General features: G+C 54.9%; 1 protein-coding gene across 10 annotated transcripts in view; it reads left to right on the top strand.

Moving 5' to 3' along the window:
* Positions 1–4,234: 4,234 nt before the first annotated feature.
* Positions 4,235–22,493, top strand: part of MARK4 (microtubule affinity regulating kinase 4) — a 51,675-nt gene continuing 33,416 nt past the window's right edge. For 3 of the 10 annotated variants that reach the window (XR_016390917.1, XM_089902704.1, XM_089902706.1), the window contains exons 1-13: positions 4,235–4,562; positions 9,088–9,288; positions 11,235–11,288; positions 11,386–11,434; positions 12,162–12,227; positions 12,307–12,377; positions 13,364–13,420; positions 15,740–15,976; positions 19,588–19,707; positions 20,179–20,278; positions 20,820–20,915; positions 21,655–21,764; positions 21,871–22,030. Coding sequence is in view for 8 of the 10 variants with exons in the window: in XM_089902704.1 (XP_089758830.1) it covers positions 4,512–4,562; positions 9,088–9,288; positions 11,235–11,288; positions 11,386–11,434; positions 12,162–12,227; positions 12,307–12,377; positions 13,364–13,420; positions 15,740–15,976; positions 19,588–19,707; positions 20,179–20,278; positions 20,820–20,915; positions 21,655–21,764; positions 21,871–22,030 (1,372 nt within the window). In the remaining 2 variants the exon portion in view is untranslated. Of the gene's footprint in view, positions 4,563–9,087; positions 9,289–10,868; positions 10,899–11,234; positions 11,289–11,383; positions 11,435–12,161; positions 12,228–12,306; positions 12,378–13,363; positions 13,421–15,739; positions 15,977–19,587; positions 19,708–20,178; positions 20,279–20,819; positions 20,916–21,654; positions 21,765–21,870; positions 22,031–22,493 lie in introns of those variants that run through there. The other 7 variants (XM_089902703.1, XM_022585376.3, XM_022585377.3 and 4 more) reach the window with 5 other exon arrangements.

Below are 22,493 nucleotides of genomic sequence, written 5' to 3'. Positions count from 1 at the left end.
GACCCAATGACATCTTGTCTCTCCTCTCCCTTGGCGGTTCCAAGCTCTCCGTGACTCCCTGGCAACCTAGATCGTCAGAGTCCCCAAAGTATTCCCTAGACCCTCCCCTGCTCCCCCATCTCCTCCCGCCACCCTCTTGCTGGTTGGCACCCTCTCGAGGTCAGGTCCTAGAGTTTCTCTTTGCCCCCAGCTTCTCCTGGCTTCAGGGCACACGTTCTCCCAAATTCTGGTCCAGCCCCCAATTCAGAGCGCCCCAGGGGCGTGTGAATCCTGCCCCCTCCTCCCACAGACTCACCTCCTTGTCAGTGCGCGCTGCTGTCCTGTCCTGAGACTACTTTAGCCAGGACTGCTGAGAGCTTGGATCTGAGGAGGGGGGGGTTAGAGGAGGTCAATTTCCTGTCAGGAAACCCCTCCCTCTCTGGGGCCAGGGGCGGGAAGGACTTGTTATCTGTCTGCCCTATTCGGCCAGGCTGTGGTTGGGCTGGGAAGAAGGACAAGGCCGCAGTCAGGTTCCCACCCTCAGCCCCCAACCCCAGGCCGGAACTGGCACCACCCCCCCACCCCCCGCCTGCTCTTCACACCTCCCAAGGTGACAACACCATCCTGGGTACCCCCGGAGACACCCCATGCTGGATGTGAGCCCGAAGCTCTCTCTTGTGTTCCCTGCTCTGGGGTAAAGACATGAAGGAAGGTTCTGCTGGGCCCAAGGGCTGGGATTGGAGCCCTAAGGGGGTGACCCTGGGCATGACTTTGGAATTGTGGTTCTCTCTGCCTAAAAGCCCCCGTCGCCAGGTTTCCATACGCCCCCCCCCACCCCCACCCCCGTTATCATCCAGGTCTCAGCTCCAGAGTCCTTTCCTCAAAGGAGACATTCCCTGACCAGCAAAAGTACTTCTGCCAGCCCTGTACTCCCTCTCCCCAGGGGACATTGCTCTGATTTGCGTGTTCCTTTATAGCACCTTCTACAATCTGAAATGATCAAATTCCTCTGTCTCCCTGGTAGATTTTCTAACTGTCCCAATCGAATATAAATTCAAAGCAGATTTTGCTTACCTTGTTCATCTGCTATCCCTAGATACGTGCCTGGCACATAGTAGGTGCTCAGTAAAGATCTGTGAACTGATTGCACCAATGGGGATAGATCAGAGCTAAGGATTGGAAGTTGGGGATAGAGATGGCAGGTCTGTTGGGACTGGGAATGGGTTGCAGGTTGGATGGGGTGAGATGCAGGATTAGGGTGACTTTTAAGGCTGGGTTTTAGGTTTAGGTGGCCCTTTGGGGGCTCAGGCATAGCATCCCAGGTGTTTGGCCTGAGAGAATGATCACTTGCCTCAGCAAAACTGGGGTTGGGATGAGGTAGGGTTAACATTGGGGTCAGGGGCTGGGCTCAGGGATCACTGCTTTCCCCCAGCCCCAGCGAGGGCTCTGTAGACATTAGGTTGGGATAAGTGGATCAGGGGTTAAGATTCCAAGGTCTGAAGGCTTCAGTTCAAGGATTGGATTTGCCAAACAATGGGCCCTGGGAAAGGGGGTGGTTTGCTGGCCTAGAGGGGAGGGGGAGAAACAGTTTATGTCCTCCCCAAATCAGTGTGGACCTGTGGTAATCGGAAGGCAGCCCGAGCTGGAACCAAAGTGGCCTTTTATGGGCCGTGGCCACTGTTGGATCTCTCCCTCTTTTTTTAACTTAATTTTTTTAGTGAGATAGAATTCACATGCCATAGAATTCACCCCGTTGAAGTGTGTAAGTCAGTGGTTTTTAGTACATTCACAAGGTTGTGACAACCATCACCAGTATCTAATTCCAGAACACTGTCACCAAAAAGAAATCCTTGTAACCCATTAGCAGTCCTTGGCAGCCCTGAATCTACTTTCTGTCACTAAGGATTTCCCTATAAACGGAATCATACAATAAGTGGTCTTTTGTATGCTTCTTTTGTTAAGCATAATTTTTTAAGGCTCATCCATGTCATAGCCTCCCCTCTTTAAGCCTCAGTCTCCCTATCTGGGAAATAGGGTGGGGATGATACTGGGAACTGGGGAGCCAGTGTGCATCCCGCAGTGTGGTGGGCAAACGTGTATAGGAAGGTGATCTTCTGCCCTCGTGTGGTGTGTCGGAGAACCGCAGCCCTCAGCGCTAGAGCTGGGATGGGATTGGGCTGATTCAGCCCCCTATCCCCAAGACCCCACCCCTCATCCCGCAGAACCCTTGAGATCCCAGAGCTTCTAGAACAATATCCTGAACTCCTCCCTCTCTGCCTTCCACCCTCCCTGAGACTCCTCAGGCTCCATTTGCTGAATAATAACATCACCCATTTAAGAAATTCTAATCTGTTCCCACGTGAAGCACTTTACTTACATAGTCTCATTAATTTGTTGCAGACAGACTTTGCTGCTATTACCATCCAGGGATAGGGGACCGTAGTGGTTAAGAGCCCAAGTTCTGGACTTTGGCGAAACTTGTGTTCAAATCTCAGCCCTGCTGCTCACCAGCTGTGTGACCTTCAGCATGCTGTTTTCCCTCTGTAAGTGGGGGTGATAAGGATGGTCCAATCTCATGGTGTGGCAGAAAGGATAAAGTGCTCAGAGCCTGGACAGAGGAAGCCTCTTGAGTCGATGTAGCTGATAGTATCAATCAGTGATATACTGGTAAATGTGTACCAACCAGCTGTCTGGGGAATGAGGGTGGAAAGCCTTGCTTTGTAGCACTTGCCAATTTCCATGGTGTAAATATTCCACCATGGCTAATTTCAAGCTACCAGGGTGACATCACTGAAAGCGTTTCGGGAGGAAGAGATGTGCAGTCACCCCTTACACTTAGCAGTTTCACTATGTGAATACAATAGATGTAAATAACCTCAGGATCACACATAGGAGTAAAATGTAAAATGATGAGTATTTATTATCTTTGTTTTAAATATAATTTATTTAATTGTATGTTTGCATAATTTAATTTTTAATAATGGCTGTTTAAAAACCAGTTCCAAAATCTCTGAGACTTCAAAACTCAGCTTGCTTGAGCTGGCTCCAGCACACTGCTGTTATTGTCACACCCATTTTTTAGAAAGGGAAACAGGCTCAGGAAGATGTTCAAACAGACAGGGGCAGGGCATAGGTCCCATGCAAGGGCTGTGTGATTCCCAGGCCAGGACAATGCCCCTCTTTCTTTCATCCCACCCTGATCTAGAGGGAGTGCGTGGTTCCCAGGGCACTGTGTGATGTCAGCAACGCCCTTGACCTCTCTGGTCTCAGTTTGCCCATCAGGAGAATACCTGCACTGAGTTCCTTTGCACCTACTTCAGCCCCACTACGAAAGCAACATGCACATCCTCCCCCTCACTTTATAGACTGTGAAACTGAGGCCCAGAAAGAGCAAGTGCCTGCCCTGAGTCACAGAGCTGGACAGAGTGAGACCTGGGACCCCAGCTGGGGTGCAGAAGAGAGAAGACTGCAACCTACAACCTTGGGGTCTGGAGTTTTCTGGGAGGTGGGAGGCAGCATTGCTAGAGAGGTAGGTGACCCTTCCTCAGTGGCTCCGCCCATACACCATCCCCCCAGCATCCTTAGCCCTCGGTCCCCAGAGCTTCCTGGACTGGGGAGAGGGGGGCTGGGAGGGAGAATGTGGACAGCGCTGCCTGCGTGGTTCTTGCCTCTGAGGGCTTCTCTGTCAGTCCTGTCTCCATTCTCTTCACGGGTCTCTGCATCTCTGTCTCTCCCTCTGTCTCCGTACGTGGGTTTGTCAGTCCCTGTCGCTCTCTGTGTCTCTGTTTCTCTCACTCTGTCTCTTTGTATGTGTCTCTCTTTCCCTACGTTTCTCCCTCTTTCTGCCTTTCTCTGTCTTTTGGTCTCTCCGTCCTTTGGCTGTCTTTTCACCTCTTTGTGTCTCTGTGTCTCTCCCCACCTCTGTCTATCTCTGTGTCTCTTTGTCTCTCTCTTTTTGAGCTTCTCTATCTCTGCGTCTCTCAGTATCTTTCTCTGCGTCGCTGGCGCTGTGCCTTGGCGTTTCTCTCTCTTCTCTTCCGGTGAGTCTCTACTCTCTGGTGAGAACACGCTCCCCCTCAACGCGCCCAGACCTGCCTCTGCCCTCAGAGCCCCCGGCCGGCCCCGGCCTGCGCCTTTAAGTGCCGGCAGCAGGGGGCGGGGTCTTGGCGGCCCCGCCCTGCCCGCCCCTCCCCCTGACGTCCCTTCCTCCCCGGCCCCTCCACCGCCTCCCTCCGCCGCCGCCCGGGCCGGCTCCGCGCCCCCTCCCCGGCCCCCGCCCGCCCGCCCGCCCGCCTGCCCGCCGCCCCCATGGCGCCCCGGGCCCCCGCTGTGCGGGGCCACTAGGACCCTCGGCATCCCCTTCCCTGCCCCGCCCTGCCCCCTCTCCCACGGCACGAACCCGGGTGTCCACGGCGCCCAGCTTTTGAGCTCGCGTCCCCAGGCCGGCGGGGGGGGAGGGGAAGAGAGGGGACCCCGGGACCCCCGCCCCCCCCCACCGACCCGGCCGCCCATTCCCCCGAGACCCGGAGAAAATGTCTTCGCGGACGGCTCTGGCCCCGGGCAACGATCGGAACTCGGACACGGTGAGTGGGGCCCGGCCCCTTGGGGAGCCCCGGCTGGGTCCGGCCGCCGGACCCCTCGCCATGCTGTGTCCCTCGCCGCGCGAGCCCCTACCCTCATTTCCCCGGCCCGGCCTGGCTCGCCACCCACCGACCCCCGCCCGGACTTCCAGGCCTCTCGACCCTCCCCCACTCCTCAGCCCAGCCCGACCCCTGGGGGCGCCCCTCTCGCGGGACCCCTGTCTTGTCCTTCTGCAGACCGTTTCCGCTCGGGTCTCTTCCCTCCAGGAAGCCCCCTCCCCTGCCTTGCAGGAGCCCCTCCCTTCCCCAGCGGGTTCTTAAGCCCCTTCCCCTCCAGGCCTCCCGCATCCGACAACTGGCCCCCTCCCGGATTGGCCGGGCTCTTGACCCTAAGGCCCAGCCCGGCCCTCTCCCAGGAAGGCCTGGCCCAGTCCTGCCTCTGCCTCTGGCCTTCCCCGTCTGGATCTGGGTGCCGGGCTCCCCAGGATCCCCCGTCCTCTCATTCCCAGCTTTCTGGCCCTCCGGGATCCTCCCGGCTCCTGTGGGCACCCCCTCACAGGAAGCCGGTTCCACCTTTCCTGGGCCGAGGGTCCTTTCTACCTTGTTCAAGGTCTCTCCACTTCCAGGCCTGGTCCCCATCTTCCAAGCAGCCCTGTCCCTGGATTCCCAGCATCTCCAGTCCCCCCAGATCCCTCCAGACCCTCTCTGGTCTCTTCCTCTCCCAGGAAGCCTTGGCCTCCAACTTCCAGGCCCCCAGCTCAGTCTCGGATTTCTAGGCCCTGAACCAGTCTGACTCCAGGCCTCATCCTCCCTGTATCAACTTCTCCACTCCAGGCAAGCCCCCTCCCCAATCCCCCAACCCCTTGACCCCACTCCTAGGCCAGGCCCCTCCTCACAGGATACTACCTCATCCCTTAGATCTCCAGGCCCCCATCCCTTCCGCTGCCCCAGGGCCTCCCCCTTCCTTGCCAGGGGTCTGGCCTCCCAGAGAAACCCCCTCCTCAGCTTCAGAGTCCTTCCTCAGCTCACAAGGCCTGGCCCCAGATCCTTCTTCCAGAAAACTCCTGGATTTGAAGCCTCTGGTCTTGCCCTGGCTCTAAGCCCTCTTCTCTTGGGGTCTGTCCGCTGGGAGCTTTCTCCCCAAGTTCCTCGGCCTCTTGACCCCCACAAGGCTCAGCCTTTACTCCTTGGATCTGCCCCTTGCCCGGGAAGCCCCTTCCTCAGGATTTCAGGCCCCTGGACTTCTCTCTGGTTCCGAGTGCTCCTAGAAACCCCTTTCTTAGACTTCTAGGAGTTTCTTCAAGACCCAGGCCCCTCGCTCAGGTATCCTTGTCTCCTGACTTCCATTGTCCCATGGCTTGGACCCTTCCCACTATTCCCAGACCCCCCTGTCCCTACACCACAGCCAGGAACAATCCCAGAGAGACGACCCCCCCCCCCCGCCGCCGATTTCCCTGATTTCTGGTTACTCTCACTGCTTCAAAAGACCCTCCCACCAACCAATGCCAGACTCCTCCCCAGCTGGAGTCTTCGTCCCTTTCCAGGCCTTCTGCCAGGTCCCTGCCAATCCTCAGCCACCCTCACCCCAGATCCCCACCAGAGATTTGTCTCTGTCCCTTCATCTTGTAGGACCCTGCCTCCTAGAGATCCCCCATCACCACCACCACTGCCATCACGACCCATCATGCTGCAGGCCAGACTCTGATTTGGAGTCTTCGATGAGAAACCCACCTCTCCCCCACCCCAGCCCAGTCACTCCAGAAAGTGACAAGGAGCCCACAGGCCTGGGTTCCTGTGCTGCTTCTGCCAGCCACTTTGCACTGTGACCTCAGGTAACTGGCTCTCGCCTTCTGAGCCTGTTGCCTGCCCCGCAAAATGGGGTGATGGCTTGAGTCCCTCAGAGGGTTAGTCGAGATGATAGGGGCAAAGCCCGACCCATAGGATGCACTCCACACATGTCCGCTGCTGTTGTGAGTGTGGATATGATCCTCAACCCAGCGCTGTCATTGGTTGTTATGGGAGCTTGCAGACCCACTCCCTGCTCGGAGCCTCAGTTTCTTCACCTCTAAATGGGGTTGATGGTAGCACCTCCCTGTTAGGGATGTTATAAGGAGCCAAAGAGATTATGTGAGCGAGACGCACAGGGCCAGGCCTATTGTAGCTGCTATTATTATTATTATTGTTGTTGTTATGACTTTGATTTTTTAGAGAAGCGTAAGTTCAAATCTAGTTTCTGTCCGTCCCTAGCTGTGTGACCTCAGGCAGGTTACCTCACCTCTCTGAGCCTCAGTTTCCTCATCCGTAAAACAGGGCTTGTACGAGCACTTCCTCCTCCTCTTATTGTTCAGATTTGTGCATCATGGGGACTTCGGGAAGGCTAATTCTCCCGTCTCCTCCCAGCTCCAGTCTGTAAGACCTGCTTGTCAGTCCTGGCAGAGGGTCACCTCTCTCCGTCTGGAATCTGAGGTCATAGCCCCCTCCTCTGCCACCTGGTTACCATGATGACAGCCATGTGGGGTCATGCTCCCCCACCCCAAGTTCCAGGCCCCCCACCACCCAGCCTCTCTGGAGGTTCCCTAGCAACAGACCCGGTGTTGGGGCACCAGCCGGCGGGAGGGAGCCAGGCCAGCTGGTGGTGCCGGCCAATTTTAGCTCCCACCCCCGGCCCCTGAGGGCCTTGTCACCCACTGCCCCAGCTGCCCCTTGCAGGGGTCCCTCAGCCACGCTGCCTTCAGTGGGGTGCCAGCCCAGCCCCAGTTGGCTCCCCTAGTACCACCTGCTGGGGATTCTTCTCCAAGCCCTTATCTGGGTGAGAATCAGAGGTCTTATCTGCTAGGATCTCCAACTCCCTTCCTGCCCTCCCCGCGAAGGAGGCCTGGGGTTGTGAGTAGCCCGGTGGGGGATGTGGGAAAGAGCTGGGGGCTCAGGAGTCAGCAGACCTGGGTTCGAATCCTAGGCACTCTGCTCCACCTGTCCTGTGACCTTGGGCAAGGTACTTAACCCTGCCCTCAGCCTTAGGGTCCCCATGTGGAGAGTGCGGATCATAATTGCACCCACTGTGGAAGTCAGGTGAAGGCGTGGTGGCAGCAGGCATGTGGTTAGGGCTCCAGCAGTGGCGGCTGGCTTTCTGCCCCTTGTGGGGAGCATTACCTTTCTGCTTCTTATGAATGAACTGTGTGACCTTGACAAGGCACCGTCTCGCTGCAAGCCTCAGTTTCACCTCTGGAATATGGGGATACAGGTGCCGCCCTCATTGGGCTGCTGTAGGAATTAAATGCAGATGAGGTGCTTTAATGCCCAGGATTTGGCCAATAGTAAAGCCTACTTAATAAAAATGACAGGAGTGTGAGACAGTGTCGCACGGCAGCGGTGAAGACGTCAACTCTGGGGTAAACTGTCTGGGTTCAGGTCCCATCTCTGAGCCTCAGTTTCCCTACCTATAAAATGGGAATGATGGTGCCTTAATGGCCAGTGCTCATTAAATGGTGAGCCTCATCACTGTTAAGTGGCCCGGCAGATCCCTGCAAGGAGCAGCCCGGGTCCTCCTCTTCGTTGCCTACCTGGCCTTCTGTCTTCCTCAGCTCCCTGTGTCCTCCTGTGTCCCACCCCCAGCCTTGGGAAGGGCGCAGGGACAGCCCAGGGTCTGAGCAGAGCCGTCTTGGCCAGGGCCTCTGTCACACACACCTTGGGCCCCAGCGCTAAAAGGGAGGCACAGTCCCTGGGGCTCACAATCAGGACAGGAGAGCCAGGAGCAGGCAGGTGACCTGCGGGGGAGAGAGGTCCAGGAGGGACAGGATGGCAGGAACGCAACGTCGGGGACAGATCGTGGTGTATGTAGCGTGGGAGTCAGCGGGTGAGGGCGGCGATGGAGCAGCAGGGCGGTGCCGCCCCACGCCCACCCCAGCAAGGAAGCAACAAAGTTTCCCACAGAAGGAAGGTTAACAATGTGGGGCTACAGTGTCAGGGCAAAATGAAAGACGGTTGGTTACAGTGTTTGGAGTAGAATTTGGGGCAATAAGGATCAAAAGAAAGCATTGCAGGCAGTTGACTGGAAGTCAGGTGTTGAAATATGGGCTTGCCATAGAATTGGGGGCTGGATGGGGACAGTGATGGATAAAATGGAATGCTGGGAGCAGTGAGGGTTGGGCTAGAGGGTTGAGTCCAGACTGAGTTGGCGTTGATTGGGGTTGAGGGCTGCAGCGTTAGAATACAATATCTTGGAGCTGATGGAGGCTCTAGTAATTAGAAAAGGAAGTTGGGGGAGTGGGTAAACTGATTGCAGGGAGGGGTGAAGAAGAGACCTGATACCTGGGGTCCCAGGTGCTGCAGAGTTGGGGGAGCCTCAGCATCTTTGTTCTTGGAGGTGTCTTTTCACAGAGAAATATGGGGGACCCAAAGCCTTCTCTCTGGCGTGGGTTTGAAAAGCGCCACGAGGGGACCAGTGGCCGTGGCTGGAGTTAACCGCCGCAGCACACAGGTGGATTGGATGGGCGCTGCCCACCTCTCATGCTCCATCTCCCCCGCCCAGCATGGCACCCTGGGCATTGGCCGCTCCTCGGACAAGGGACCGTCCTGGTCCAGCCGCTCCCTGGGTGCCCGCTGCCGAAACTCCATCGCCTCCTGTCCTGAAGAGCAGCCCCATGTAGGCAACTACCGCCTGCTGAGGACCATTGGGAAGGGCAACTTTGCCAAAGTCAAGCTGGCCCGGCACATCCTTACCGGCCGGGAGGTGAGTGAGGGGAGAGGGCGGGGCTCGGGGCAGAATCCTGCAGCCCTGGCACTTGGTGGGAGGTAGGGAGAGGTCGGGCTTGGCCCTCACTTTGCTTTGTGACCACATGTAAATCTCTCACTCTCACAATAGAACATCTCACATTTTCCCAGAACAACTCAAGTAGGAAAAGGGAGCCAATTTCAGGCATCCCTGAAATTGTTGGGCTGTCTCAGATCACAGGCAAGCCATGTGTAGTGTTTCTAAGAAGTCATATGGTTTTTGTATCTAAACCTAGGCCACCTCCCTGTTTTAATGGTGGACTTTGGTCCCACCAAATCTCCCCGTGATCTTGATTGAGAACACAAGAGGCTTATTCATGTCTACAGAGCCTCACTCTCCCCACTTCACCTTCCAGGATGGGTATATGTACTGAGTATGGCAACATTATTGCAGAAAGGGAGAGAACGCATCTAACTCACACTTAATGGGAAGAAAAAGACGGTGGGTGGGTTTATGACTCCTCTGCACCTCTTTCAATTGTAGAGAAAGTAACTGGAGCGATTCATCCTGCCCTCACGCTGTCTGTGCCACACATACAAAAGTCACCAGGCCCCAATGGTTTTATGGGCAAATTGTACCAAACATTTCATTTTTATGCTAATATCTCCAGAGACTAAAGAAAGAGGTTCCACTGCCAGAAAAATTTTATGTGCTCTTTGGTGACAACAAAACCAGATAAGGCATAAAATTGTGGGCCCGTCTTACATGTGAATATAGGTACAAAAATCTTAAACAAAATATTAGCAAAAAGAATCTGACAGATCAATTAAAGAAAGCTGTGTGGTGACAAAGCTGGGTTTATCCGAGGAATGCACAGTTCCTTTCAAATTGACAATTTATTCGTGTACTTCGCCACATTCACGGGTTCAAGGGCAGAAACGATATGATCATCTCAATACTAGCATAAAAAGTGCTTGACAAGATTAAAAACTCATTTGTGAAAGTATGAAGAAAGCTAAGGGACCCTCTTCCCCCACAAAGAGCACATTGTTCCTCTCATGTGGTCTTGAACGTGATTCCAGGGTTTTCTAAAGGAACAGAGCCTCCTGAGGGAAGAGTTCTGTAATCCAGTGGATCTGGGGTGATTGGGGGGGTGACCCCAAAACCCGTTGGGAAAACTAAAGACCTAAGCTGGATTACGGCTCTTGAAGTGCTGTACCCCAGTGTGAAATTCAAAATAGAAACTTCACTAAACTTCAGGATAAGTACAAAGAGGATTCAGTAACGTTCTGATTTTTCCCCCATGATGACTACCTCAAAGCTCTTTCAAAGCTTTCTACAGATTTTAAGTGTTTAAGAGGTTGACTGTCAGGCTGCATAAGTTCAAGTCCCAGCCCACAAACTTACCAGCCAAGTAACCTTGGCGAAGTGACTGAACAGCTCTGTGTCTCGGTTTCCCCATTTGTAAAATGAGGATCATCTCATAGGGTTGTCATGAGGATCAAGAGAGTTCTCATTTGTAAAGCGCGTAGACCAGGGCCTGGCCCATGTGACTGCTCAGTAGATGTGAGGTCTGGTTATTATTTCTTGTTCCACAGTTTGTGCCTTCAAAACAAAGATGCTGATGGGTGAGTGGTCTGAGATGCCCTCCCAGAGGGGCCCCCTCAAGGTCTCAGTCACCCTCACACTCACACAGGCCCTTGGAGCCGCCCCACCCAGGCCCCATGGTGGTATAGGGGATATATTTCCCTGCAGAAGCAAGGGTAGCACTGGACATGGTAAGAACAGCATGTGCAAAGGTCATGAGGCTCAGAGCCCACCTCCACTAAGAATGGCCCAGGCTGAGAGCTGTCTCTGAAAAGGGACAAAGGAAGGATATCCTAGGGTGATCTGGGTTGGGGGAACCTTTCCCAGCTCGAGGGCCTGTGGTACCTAGACCTTTCCCCCCTTTCTTCCGTCTCTAGGTCGCCATCAAGATCATCGATAAAACCCAGCTGAACCCCAGCAGCCTGCAGAAGGTGAGGCCCAGGGAGAGGGAGCAGGGCAGGGGCAAGGTTGGGAAGAGGGTCCTCGAAACGGCCCACCCTCATCTTTCTCTTTCTTCCTTTCTTCCAGCTGTTCCGAGAAGTCCGTATCATGAAGGGCCTAAACCACCCCAACATCGGTGAGGAGGGGAAGGGAGTGGGCTCGGTGGATACCAACCAGGGCACTTGGGAAAAGAGAGTCGGGGGAGGAGAGAACTGGCCGTTATAGTAATTAGAAAGACCTGTTTTTTCGTAGCAGTATCCCTGCTCCCTGGCTGTGTGACCTTGGGTGAGTCACTCACCCTCTCTGAGCCTCAGTTTCCTCCTCTGGAGCGGGGGTTGATAAGAGGGCTTACTTCAAGGTCATTGCGAGGATTGGGTAAGGTCATGCGTGCAAAGCACTTAGTTGGGAGCTAAGCTGTGGGAGCTGGTCTGATTATTGTCATCAGTAGCATCCGTTGTCATTGTCGTCATGACCAGGCAGAAGTGGAGAAAGTGGGGTCTTTACAAAAGAAGCAGGATTTAGCCTGGCCTGAATGTGGCCGTAGCATTTATTCATCCATTTGTTTATATATACTCAGCGAATACTTACTGAGTGGGCTGCTTATGTGCCAGACTCTGGGGCACAGCGGTAAAGAAAACAGGTAGAAACCCCTGGCCTCATAGAGCTGACATTCTTGTGAGGAAGTGGAGAAGGTGGTAAAGTGGGGCCAGGGAGTTTGGAAAATCTTGCCATCAGTAGGGAGCCATCGAATGTTCTTGAGTAACGGGTGTTATGGTCAGCACATGCGCAGTTACGAAGTGCTGGTGGAGGGTGAGGGGTCTCTTCTCTTGTAACTCCCCGCCCCCATCCCCCGGCCATTGCAGTGAAGCTCTTCGAGGTGATCGAGACAGAGAAGACGCTGTACCTGGTGATGGAATATGCAAGTGCTGGTGAGGCTCCTCCCCTCCCCGCCCTGCTCTCTGCGCCCCCCATGCCCCGCCCTGACCCCGCTCGGCCTCTGCCCTGCAGGAGAAGTGTTTGACTACCTCGTGTCACACGGCCGCATGAAGGAGAAGGAAGCTCGAGCCAAGTTCCGACAGGTTGGGGTCACAGCTGCGGGTGGGGCTGGGAGGGGAGCCCCAGTCCCTGGGGACGAGGGTCTGATTGCTGGGTGTGGGTCTGGGCTGTCCAAGGACCTGGGGGCGTGGCTTAAGGCAGGGTGGGGGTGAAGGTGGAGAGCTGGGTGGCTGTGGGCGTGCAGATGCCCAGGTGTGAGGTTTCCTAGGTGGAGGGATGCAGGTACCCAGGTGGGCGGGCAAGAGGGTCAGGCATGAAAGTGCCCAGGTGTGCCAGTGTCAGATGTGTGGGTATGAAGGTGTGCCCCGTATATAAGAGTGTGCCTAGGAGGGCACACAGGTGCCAGGGTGCTGAGGTGTGTGAGTGTAGGTGCCCAGGTATATAGGTGTGTAGCTGTGTGGGTAAAAGTGCATATGGCAGCTGGGGTGTATGGGTGAGGGGGGCCCAAGTGTGGGTATCTTAAGTTTGTGGGTAAGAGGGCGTGTGGTGTCAGATGTGTGGCAGTGAGGGTGCCCAGATGGGTAAGAGGGCGTTCAGGTGTGAGGGTTTGGTGGGTGAGGAGATCTGAGCGAGGGTGTTGGTCCGGGACTGTCCAGCTGCTGGATGCAGCTGTACTGGGTGCGCGGGGCTTAAGCCCTGGTATGTTGGGCCACGTGTCTGTCTATAGCTGTGCGATGTTCTCATGCGTGTTTCTTGACGTGAACGTCAGGAGGGGCCCGTCCTGTTTTCTTGGTGCTGATGTCCTTGCTGGGAGGGTGTCCCGATGTCTGGGTACCAGGATGTCCGGGTGTCCGGGTGGAGGTGTGTGTCTGTGCAGGTCCCACATCACTTCCTGCTGTGGCCGAATTGGGGGGTGGGGAGGGGCACCAGCATCACAGCCTGTGCTTGGGGAGGCCCGGCGTCCAGAGCTCAGTTGAGGGGCGGGTTCATGGGGTCTCTGAGGGAGGCCGAGGGGTTTGGGAGCCATAAGTAACTGACCTCCCCTCCTCTCCTCTCCCCTCCCCTCCAGATCGTGTCGGCTGTGCACTACTGTCACCAGAAAAACATTGTACACAGGGACCTGAAGGTGAGCCTCCCAGCTCAGCCCACAGACCCCTGCTTGTCCCCAGGACCGCCCCCCCATCCCCTGGGGTGCCCTGTACCCTCCACCGTGTTCGCCGTCCTTTTGTCTTCGTGCTCCTCCCTCAGCATCCAGAGCCCCTTGACTTTTTCCCAAGCTTTTGTGGCAAAAACAAGGCCAGCTGATGGGGGAGCAGGTGGGGGATGGGGACAGGAGGAGTGAACAAAGGGAAAAGAAACAAAGTGTCCCCGGAACAGCCTCAGACTGTTACATGCATCCCGGACAAGGTCACTGGAATGCAATAAAGACTTAGTCACTCCCCGAGCCTCCGGGAGACTGCAGAATATTCAGGAAACTTCAAGAATTGAGATCTTAGAGCCCCAGAGTCACACAGCCTCCAGGGTCTTAGAATCACAGCATCTTCGAACTTGAGAAGGACCTTTGGGAGGGCTAGTGCCCCTCAGGGAAGGGACTTAGCAGGGCCTCCCCCTGCCCTACCCCCACTGCCTGGCCGAGCTGAGCAGGGGCAGCTCCTTGTCCCAGGGCCCCTGCTCCACAGCCCCACCCAGAGAGAACCTCCTGTCTCAGGACTTCCCGTCCTAGACCAGCGAGAGAAACGTTTGTCTGGTGCGAATCAAGCTGTCTGTTGTCTTCACCGTGATTTCTTGAGCATCTACTGTGTCCCAGGCCCTGGTCTAAGTACTTAAGGAAGTGCTTCTCAAGGTTTCTGTAGCAAAGGACCAGGTTTGTTTGAGTATTTGCAATGCCCAGTCCACTGTGGACAGGTACTTTGGTAAAGTATAATAAAAATGAAAGGAAAAGAAAGATGTGCAAAATACAAGCCCGATTTTTAAAATGGTTATTAATAGATTCAAAAAACATAAAATTCCATTGTCAAATTGCTGTAGACGTTTTGAAGCACTTCCTCTCTCTGTACTGCCCCGATGCCCCCACACGACCCCCTGAGGAGGCACCTTGGAGGCTTTGGAGTTTGTCCTGCAGCGGCCGGGGGGGGGGGGTAGGGAAATCCATGGTGAACAACCTGGAGGAGGCACGCTCCCTGGTGGAAGGTCCTGGAAGTGGCTGAAAGGGGATTTGGGGATACAGTCTTCAGGGGGACCAACCACGGGGACCAACCCAGAAGTGAGGTTGGGGCTGAACTGCGGAGCCTCAAATGCCACGAGGGGGAGTGTCACCACTGAGCAAGACAGAGATGCCAGTAGATTGAGGTTTGGGGAAGATCCCTCTGAAGTGTGTGTCTGAGTGGGTTCTATCCCTTCGCTGGGCCAGAGGTGGGGAAGGGTGGTACTGAAATACACCAGGAAGTAGGGAGACCGGGAGGAAGCCAGAGATGCTGGGCTAGGGAAGGGCAGTGGTTGGGAGGGGCGAGGCATGGTCAGCAGTCTGAAGGATGGCTTCATGCATCAGTTTGTAGCAAACAACAAGCTGGAAGAGGCGGGATGCCGGCCGCTCCTTCCACGCTCGGGCTGTGGAGATGGCAGGCCTCTCAGATTCCAACTCTGCCGCTTTCATGCTGTGGGCATGAGGTGGCCTCCCTGAGCCTCAGTTCCCTCCCCCATGAAATGGCAAATAACAAACACGTGCCACCAAAAATAGACAAAACCTTATAACGGTACAAAGTATTTCTTGAGTGCTGACTCTGTCCCACGTGCTGTGGTAAGCACTTTCCAGTTAACCCTGCATCTGCCCATGAGGCAGGTGCTATGATGACCCTTCAGTTTACACATCGGAAACTGAGGCACAGAGAGAGCCGGTAATCCACCCAAAGTCACACAGTGAGTGAGCGATGGAGCTGGGATTTGAAGCTAGGATTCTTCCGGAATCTGTCCTTTAACCCCACTGTATGTAGCCACTCTTAAAAATGATAGCCTAAAAGCCCGGCGCATAGTAGGTGCACAATAAATATTATATAAAATGATTGTTTTCATTTTTGTAAGTCTTGAGCGATCCGTCCTCATTTTTTTTCTGCTGGGTGAACTGAGGCTCTGCGAAGGGCAGGAGGTTGCCTGAGGACTTCCAGCTCTGCAGACCACTCGGGATAATAGAGCTAACGTTATATAGCACTTACTCGGCATGAAATAATCGTTTGAGGACTTTTCACGGAATAATTCACTTAATTCTCAAACGTCCCTGTGAGGTGGGGACTATGTTTATCCCCATCTTGTGGATGAGGAAACTAGGCCCAGAGAGGTAAAGTCACTGCCCAAGGTCACACAGAGAATAAGGGACAGGGCCACAGCCAGACCAGGTCAGCTGGCTCTGGCGCCGCACACGTCCACCGTCTGCCCTCTCCTTGCCTCGCAGGCCGAGAACCTCTTGCTGGACGCCGAGGCCAACATCAAGATTGCCGACTTTGGCTTCAGCAATGAGTTCACGCTGGGCTCGAAGCTGGACACGTTCTGCGGGAGCCCCCCGTACGCCGCCCCGGAGCTGTTCCAGGGCAAGAAGTACGACGGGCCGGAGGTGGACATCTGGAGCCTCGGCGTCATCCTATACACCCTCGTCAGCGGCTCCCTGCCCTTCGACGGGCACAACCTCAAGGTGCTGGGCGGGGCTGGCACAGGGGCTGTGACTCCCCCGGGGAGGGTCTCTTTGGCCCTCACGGTCGGGCCCCTAAACACCTCTTCTGCAGAGGGCTGGAGGGGTGGGGCCGAGGTCACAGGGCATGATGGGGGTCAGGTAGGACCCAGGTCCCCACAGCCTCACGGCCAGCCCAAGTGGACCAGGCTGTGTCGGGGTTCAGGGTGTGGGCTTGGCCGCCAGCAGGCTTGGGTTCAAATCCCGCTCACTCACTCATTCACTCAGTACATAGTTATTGCTTACCGTCCACGGGTCAGGCTCTGTTTTAAGTTTTGCTGACACAGGGTGAACAAAAGAGACAGAAACCCCTGCCTTCATACATGCTGCTCCCCAGGCGATCCTTGAAAACACGCTAAGTGGGAAAAGCTGGTCCCAAAAGACCACCCGCTGTGGGTTCCCCCTCTATGAAATATCCGGAATAGGCAAATCCACAGAGACAGAAGGCAGATCAGTGGTTGCCTAAGACTAGGGAGGAGAGGGGGTTGGGCTACAGAGTTTCTCCTGGGGGTTGATGACCATGTTCTAAAACGGATTCTGGTGATGGTTGCAACAACTCGGTGAATATACTGAAAGCCGTTGAATGGTGCACTTAAACAAACAAACAAAAGACGCTGCTCTCGTGGACCGACATTCTTGCAGCAGAGCCAGGCAGAAAATAAAATAATAAGCAAAATATATAGCGCGCTAGATGCTGGCCCGTTCTGTGGAAGGGGTGGGAAGCGTGGGCTGAGTTGTAGTGTTGGGGCGGATTTTTTTTTTTCTCTTTGAACTTTTTATTCTGAAACATTGCCAGTCAACAGAGAAGTTGTCGGCCTAGAACCGGGGACAGGTGTGTACCTTTCAGGAGATGCTCCGGTTGCCTGCGGCCACGTGTGCCACGTGAGTGTCTATATATGCTCATGGTACCGCTGTCATCACCGTTACTGATGGAACACATGGGAATCAGTTGCAGACACAATGCGCCTTCATCCCTAAAGGCTGCATACAGCAGGGATCTCATGAGACGCGGCCTTTCCCCATCCACGATCACGCTGAGGAGATCCAGCGCTGATGTGTTCCCGGCCTCTAACCCACGGCCCATGCTCGGGTTGCATCGGTCATCCCCAGAATATCCTTGGCCACCGTGTCTTCCGCTCCAACATCCGCTCAGGCGCCCTCATGGCGTTCTGTTGTCCTGTCTCTAGTCTCCTCTCGTCTGGAACAGTCCCTCCGCTGTTCTTTGTCTTCCATGGCACGGCAGTGATGAGTTCAGGCCAGTCATCGCGGAAAGAACCTCCCTCAGTCTGGGCTGCACAGTGTGTCCTCACGCTTGGATCCAGGTGGTGCATTTCGGGTGGGAATTCCTCAGCGGGAGTGCTCAGGCTGCTTGATGTGGCCGTGAGGAGCCGTCAGGGGATCAGGGAGGTCATTGCCAAGGACAGGCCAGCAGAACCCTGAGTGATGAGGACGGGGACCCCTTCGTCACAGTGGCATCGGCCAAGCAGCCAACTCCGCCGAGGCTGTCTCCACCTCTGTTCAGTGAGGACCCTAGGGTACCAACCTCACAGCAGCGATTCGAGGACTTGCTGAGATCACAGAATAATCTTTCTGAGCCCCACGCATGAAGCCAAGAGAACTTTCCAAAGGGCCAGACCTGCCTCTCACCTGCCCCAGGCCCTTGTCACCTCCGTTGTCCCAGTTTCCCCACCAGGCACCCCAAGCCTTGCTCGGTGAAGGAGACATGCAGCTGGGGGCAGATCCCTGCTGTGTCATTTCCTTGCTGAGTGACATTGAACAAGTCCCTTTCTGAACCTCTGTTTCCCCACCTGTAAGATGGGGACAGTTACAGCCAGACTGGGTGTGTGAAGCCCTTCACAGGGACCTGGCATCTGCCCAGGGTGTCACGCTCGGGAGCTGCCCTGGTGGTGGTGTCCGTGGCCTGACGGCTACTTCTCACCATCACGTGACAGAGGCGGTGTGGAGTGGTGGTTACACAGCACAGGCTCCGGGCCTTGACTGCCTGGCTTTGAACCCTGGCCCTGCCATTTCCTGGCTGCACAGTCCCAGAGCAAGTGACTTAACCTCTCTGGGCCTCAGTTTCCTTGTCTGGAAAACAGGGCGTCATAACCCTGCTTCACAGCATCCTTGTGAACACAGATGTCATATGTGTAAAGCACTGAGAACGCTGCCCAGCACCGGGTGAGTGCTCTGAAAGCGATCCTCATTACTATGAAATATTCATGACCCTTCAGGCTGTGATGATCTGCAGGCTCCCCAGGCACAGGCCTCATCCAGCCCTTTTAGGAGAAGGCCCCCGGAGGGAGCTCCCAGCCCAGGCCCTGGCAGAGGGCTCCACCCCAAGAGACCCCTTCCCCCATTCACCCTACCCTCCATTTTCTGTCTACCTCAGTTCTATATTCAGGATGGAAGGGGCTCTCCCTAGTCTGCCATGCCATGGAGCGTGGAATTTATTTTTTCTTTCATAACCTTGGCAGGGCCCTCCTAAAAGGCCCTTAAAAAAAAAAAAGTCAGCATATAAATCAGTGCTCGTTCTTTGAAACTGCCAGGGCCTCATAGCTTTTTGGAAAGACATGGGGGATGGGGGGCAGGATGCCCCTCTCTCCTCCCCTTTTGTAAACCTAGTATTAAAAAAGCATTTGCGGGTACTTCCCTGGTGGCGCAGTGGTGGGGACTCCGCCTGCCAGTGCAGGGGACGCGGGTTCATGCCCTGGTCCGGGAGGAAACATGCCACAGAGCAACTAAGCCCGTGTGTCACAACTACTGAGCCTGCGCTCTAGAGCCTGTGAGCCACAACTGCTGAGCCCACGTGCCACAACTGCTGAGGCCCGCACGCCTAGAGCCCGTGCTCTGCAACAGAGGCCACCGCAATGAGAAGCCCACGCACTGCAACGAAGAGTAGCCCCCACTCGCCGCAACCAGAGAAAGCCCGCCCGCAGCAACGAAGACCCAGTGCAGCCAAAACTTAATTAATTAATTAATTTAAAAAAAACACTTGCGGAATCCCTGGCGGTCCAGTGGTTAGGACTCCGCGCTTTCACTGCGGAGGGTCCAGGTTCGATCCCTGGTGCTGGAACTAAGATCCCACAATCCATGAGGTACGGTCAAAAAAAAAAAAAAAAAGGTACTTGCTTTGGACATGACTCGTGCTAGGCATTTACTTCTACAGACTCACTCCTACCCTGGCCTGGGGAGTGAGTTCTGTGATCCCTGTTTACAGATACGGAAACTAAGGCCCCAGAGGCTGACTCACCGACCCACCTCCCCTCTTATCTGGCTTATAGAACTCACCCTCTCTGTAAGATTAACTCAGAGTGAAAAGTTATATCACTTTTTAAAAAAACTTTTTTGAAAACTGCTGCATCTATGACAACGTTCCCGTTTTACAGATTGAAACTGAGGTTGGGAAAAGTGGTGGGGTTTTTCCCACTGCATCAGGGCTGGGACTTGGAGCGCCTATCACTTTTGTCGGGGGATTGGGAGAAAGATGTGTGTGTGTGTGTGTGTGTGTGTGTGTAATGAAAACGGGTGGGGAGGCGGGGCGGACCCCTCCCCCAGTAACCCCATCCCCCCAGGAGCTGCGAGAGCGAGTCCTCAGAGGGAAGTACCGGGTCCCTTTCTACATGTCAACAGACTGTGAGAGCATCCTGCGGAGATTTTTGGTGCTGAACCCAGCGAAACGCTGTACTCTCGAGGTAAGCTAAGCCTCCAGCCCCACACCCCTCCCATTGAAGCCTTCTTGGCTGACACTATTCCTCCCTCTCCCGTGCCCGACCCGCTGCTGGAAGGTGAGGGGAGACAGGCAGCCCAGGAAAAGGCTCCCAGGCCCGTCCTGACACCGCCCCCCAAACAGCCTCGCCCACTCCCCGACATGCCAGTAATTAGCTAATGAGCTCCTAGAATGATTACAGGGTGCCAGGGACCCAGATGATGCGGAGGAGGAAGGGTGGCTTCAGGAGGCTTCAGCTGGGTGGGTGAGGGATAGGGCGAGGAGGTGCTAGCTCTCAGGAAGCTCTTGATTCTGGGGTGCTAGGCCTTGGAGGTGGGGGCGAGGCAGGGCAGGAACCCCATTCGGGGGCCTGCGTGGGAGGTGGGAAGCTATATTTTTCCCAGTTCCTTCTGACATCTCTCTTTCCCCTTCCCTGTCCTGCTCCCGATTCCTGTAGCAAATCATGAAAGACAAATGGATCAACATCGGCTATGAGGGTGAGGAGTTGAAGCCATACACAGAGCCCGAGGAGGACTTCGGGGACACCAAGCGAATCGGTGAGGGTCAGGGAGAGCAGAGCCATAGGCCCCAGAGCCAGGGGTAGGAGCTTCCCAGCACCTACCCCTTTGGTTAGTGCATCACAGAAGTTTGCAAGGCAATTGGGGAGAGCAGAGAAGTCTGGGCTCCAGTCCCTGCGCCGCTACTTTCTAGCTGTGTGACCCAGGGCCAGTGGCTTCCCCTCTCTGTGCTTCTGTTTCTTCATCTATAAAACGGGATAATCAGAGGGCCTATCTCATAAGTTTGTTATGAATATTCAATGAATGAATTTATATAAAGCACTTATATCAGGCATGTCATAAGTGCTTTTGTGTTAGCTTTGACTCTTAAGACACAGGAAATCACAGTCGCTTCCGGAAGAGTTTGGTCAAAGCCATCAGTAATCTGCATGTTTGAGAAAAACTCCCACCTTGGCACATGCCTCACCCTCCAGCCATTTGGTCCCAATCCCTTCAGCCTGGAGCCCTCGAACATTTGACCCCAAAAGCATTAGCCCTGGAAGAGCCCCTTAGGAACCATCCAGTAACCTTCATTCTACAGCTGAGGAAACCCAGGCCACCATCAGGTCTGGCTGTATTAATCAGGACTTCCCGGTTGCAAGTAACAGAAAACCCAGGCCATTCTGGCTTAAACCAGGTAATAATAATAGGCTGGACCATGTGAAATTGCCATTGGAATAGCTCAGAAATTGTTAATACCAGCAGTTTCGTGTGTTTTAACCTAATAGTGATGTTATTCATTCACATAACTGAAAAGGCCAGGGTATATCAGCCTTCAGGCACAGCTGGATCCAGGCGCTCAGAGACAGTTGTTAGGGATCTTCTCAGTGGTGGCTTCTTTCCCAGGCAGCTCTCCCCGCCAGGAGCAAGCTGACAGCAGCATATCCTAGTGGCCTGGACACCCCATCAGGAAGAGAAGCCACTTTCCTAATGTTCCAATAGAAGCCCTAGGGCGGGGTGCCCATTGACTACCCCCGAACCAGTCAATTTGACCTTGGGGATGGAACACTTTTATTGGCCAGAACTGGGTCATATGTCCACCCTAACCAATCACTGTGGCTTTGGGTATGGAGCATTCTGATTGGCCATACCTGGGTCATCTGCCCACCCTGAACCAATCAGTATGGCCTTGGGGATGGAACACTCTGATGGTCCAGACCTGAGTTATATGCCTGCCCTCGGGGCTTGGAGCAGGCAGGAGTCAGCCAGGTGATCTGAGCTGGGAAGAAATGTTCTTCCAAGGAAAATCAGGGTGCTGCTGGCAGAAGGAGGAATGGACACTGGAAAAGCCAAAGAGCAGGCATTATGTGATGCAGAAACGAGTGGAAGGGAGGGATCTGGGAAGACTGAACCTCCTCTCCATGCCCCTCTCCCAGAGGTGATGGTGGGTATGGGCTACACGCGGGAAGAAATCAAAGAGGCCTTGACCAGCCAGAAGTACAACGAAGTGACCGCCACCTACCTCCTGCTGGGCAGGAAGACTGAGGTCAGAAGGCGTCAGGGACATTTGGGATGCGCGATGCCCGGGGTGGGGGGACTTCTGGGGCAGAGGGGACAGGGGCTGAGGTTCCTCATCTGTCATCTTCCTGCAGGAGGGTGGGGACCGGGGCACCCCGGGGCTGGCCCTGGCACGGGTGCGGGCGCCCAGCGACACCACCAATGGAACAAGCTCCAGCAAAGGCACCAGCCACAGCAAAGGGCAGCGGAGCTCCTCCTCCACCTACCACCGCCAGCGCAGGCACAGCGACTTCTGTGAGTGTCGGCCCCACACCCTCACACGCCCTCCCTGGTCCCAGGGCCTCGGACCTGCATTACGTCAGGGTTCTCTGGCTGGCAAGCAGCAGAAACCTGCTCGAGCCAACTGCAACGAAGGGAGGAGTGCCTTATAAAGGTGCAGGGACATTGCATGAAATTTGGAGGCAGTCAGGCTCAGTAAGGGATTAGAAACTGGAAAAGCAGCCAGACCCAGAGCAGACACTCTGTGTCTTGCTTCTTCTCTGCTCGTCTGTTTTTTCCTTTCTTTCTTACATATCCTGCCTTATCTTTTTCCCAGTCTCGTAACTCCTTACAACCCGGTTTTAGAGGCCAGCTCAGATAGTAGCTGGAATCTCCTTGGTCCACTTGATGTCAGGGTCCAGTTGGGGTTAGTCCACGTGACTAGGACACAGGGTGACACACTGTACAGAATGGCTGCTGAAAGCCTGCCCTCTGGCCT

Source organism: Delphinapterus leucas, chromosome 20 (assembly GCF_059928025.1).
Source record: "Delphinapterus leucas isolate spDelLeu-1000000601 "Yukka" chromosome 20, BTC_Dleu_Yukka2, whole genome shotgun sequence".
Lineage (NCBI taxonomy): Eukaryota > Metazoa > Chordata > Mammalia > Artiodactyla > Monodontidae > Delphinapterus > Delphinapterus leucas.
Note: the sequence above shows the minus strand (reverse complement) of the source record. Positions and strands in the feature narration are given on the sequence as shown.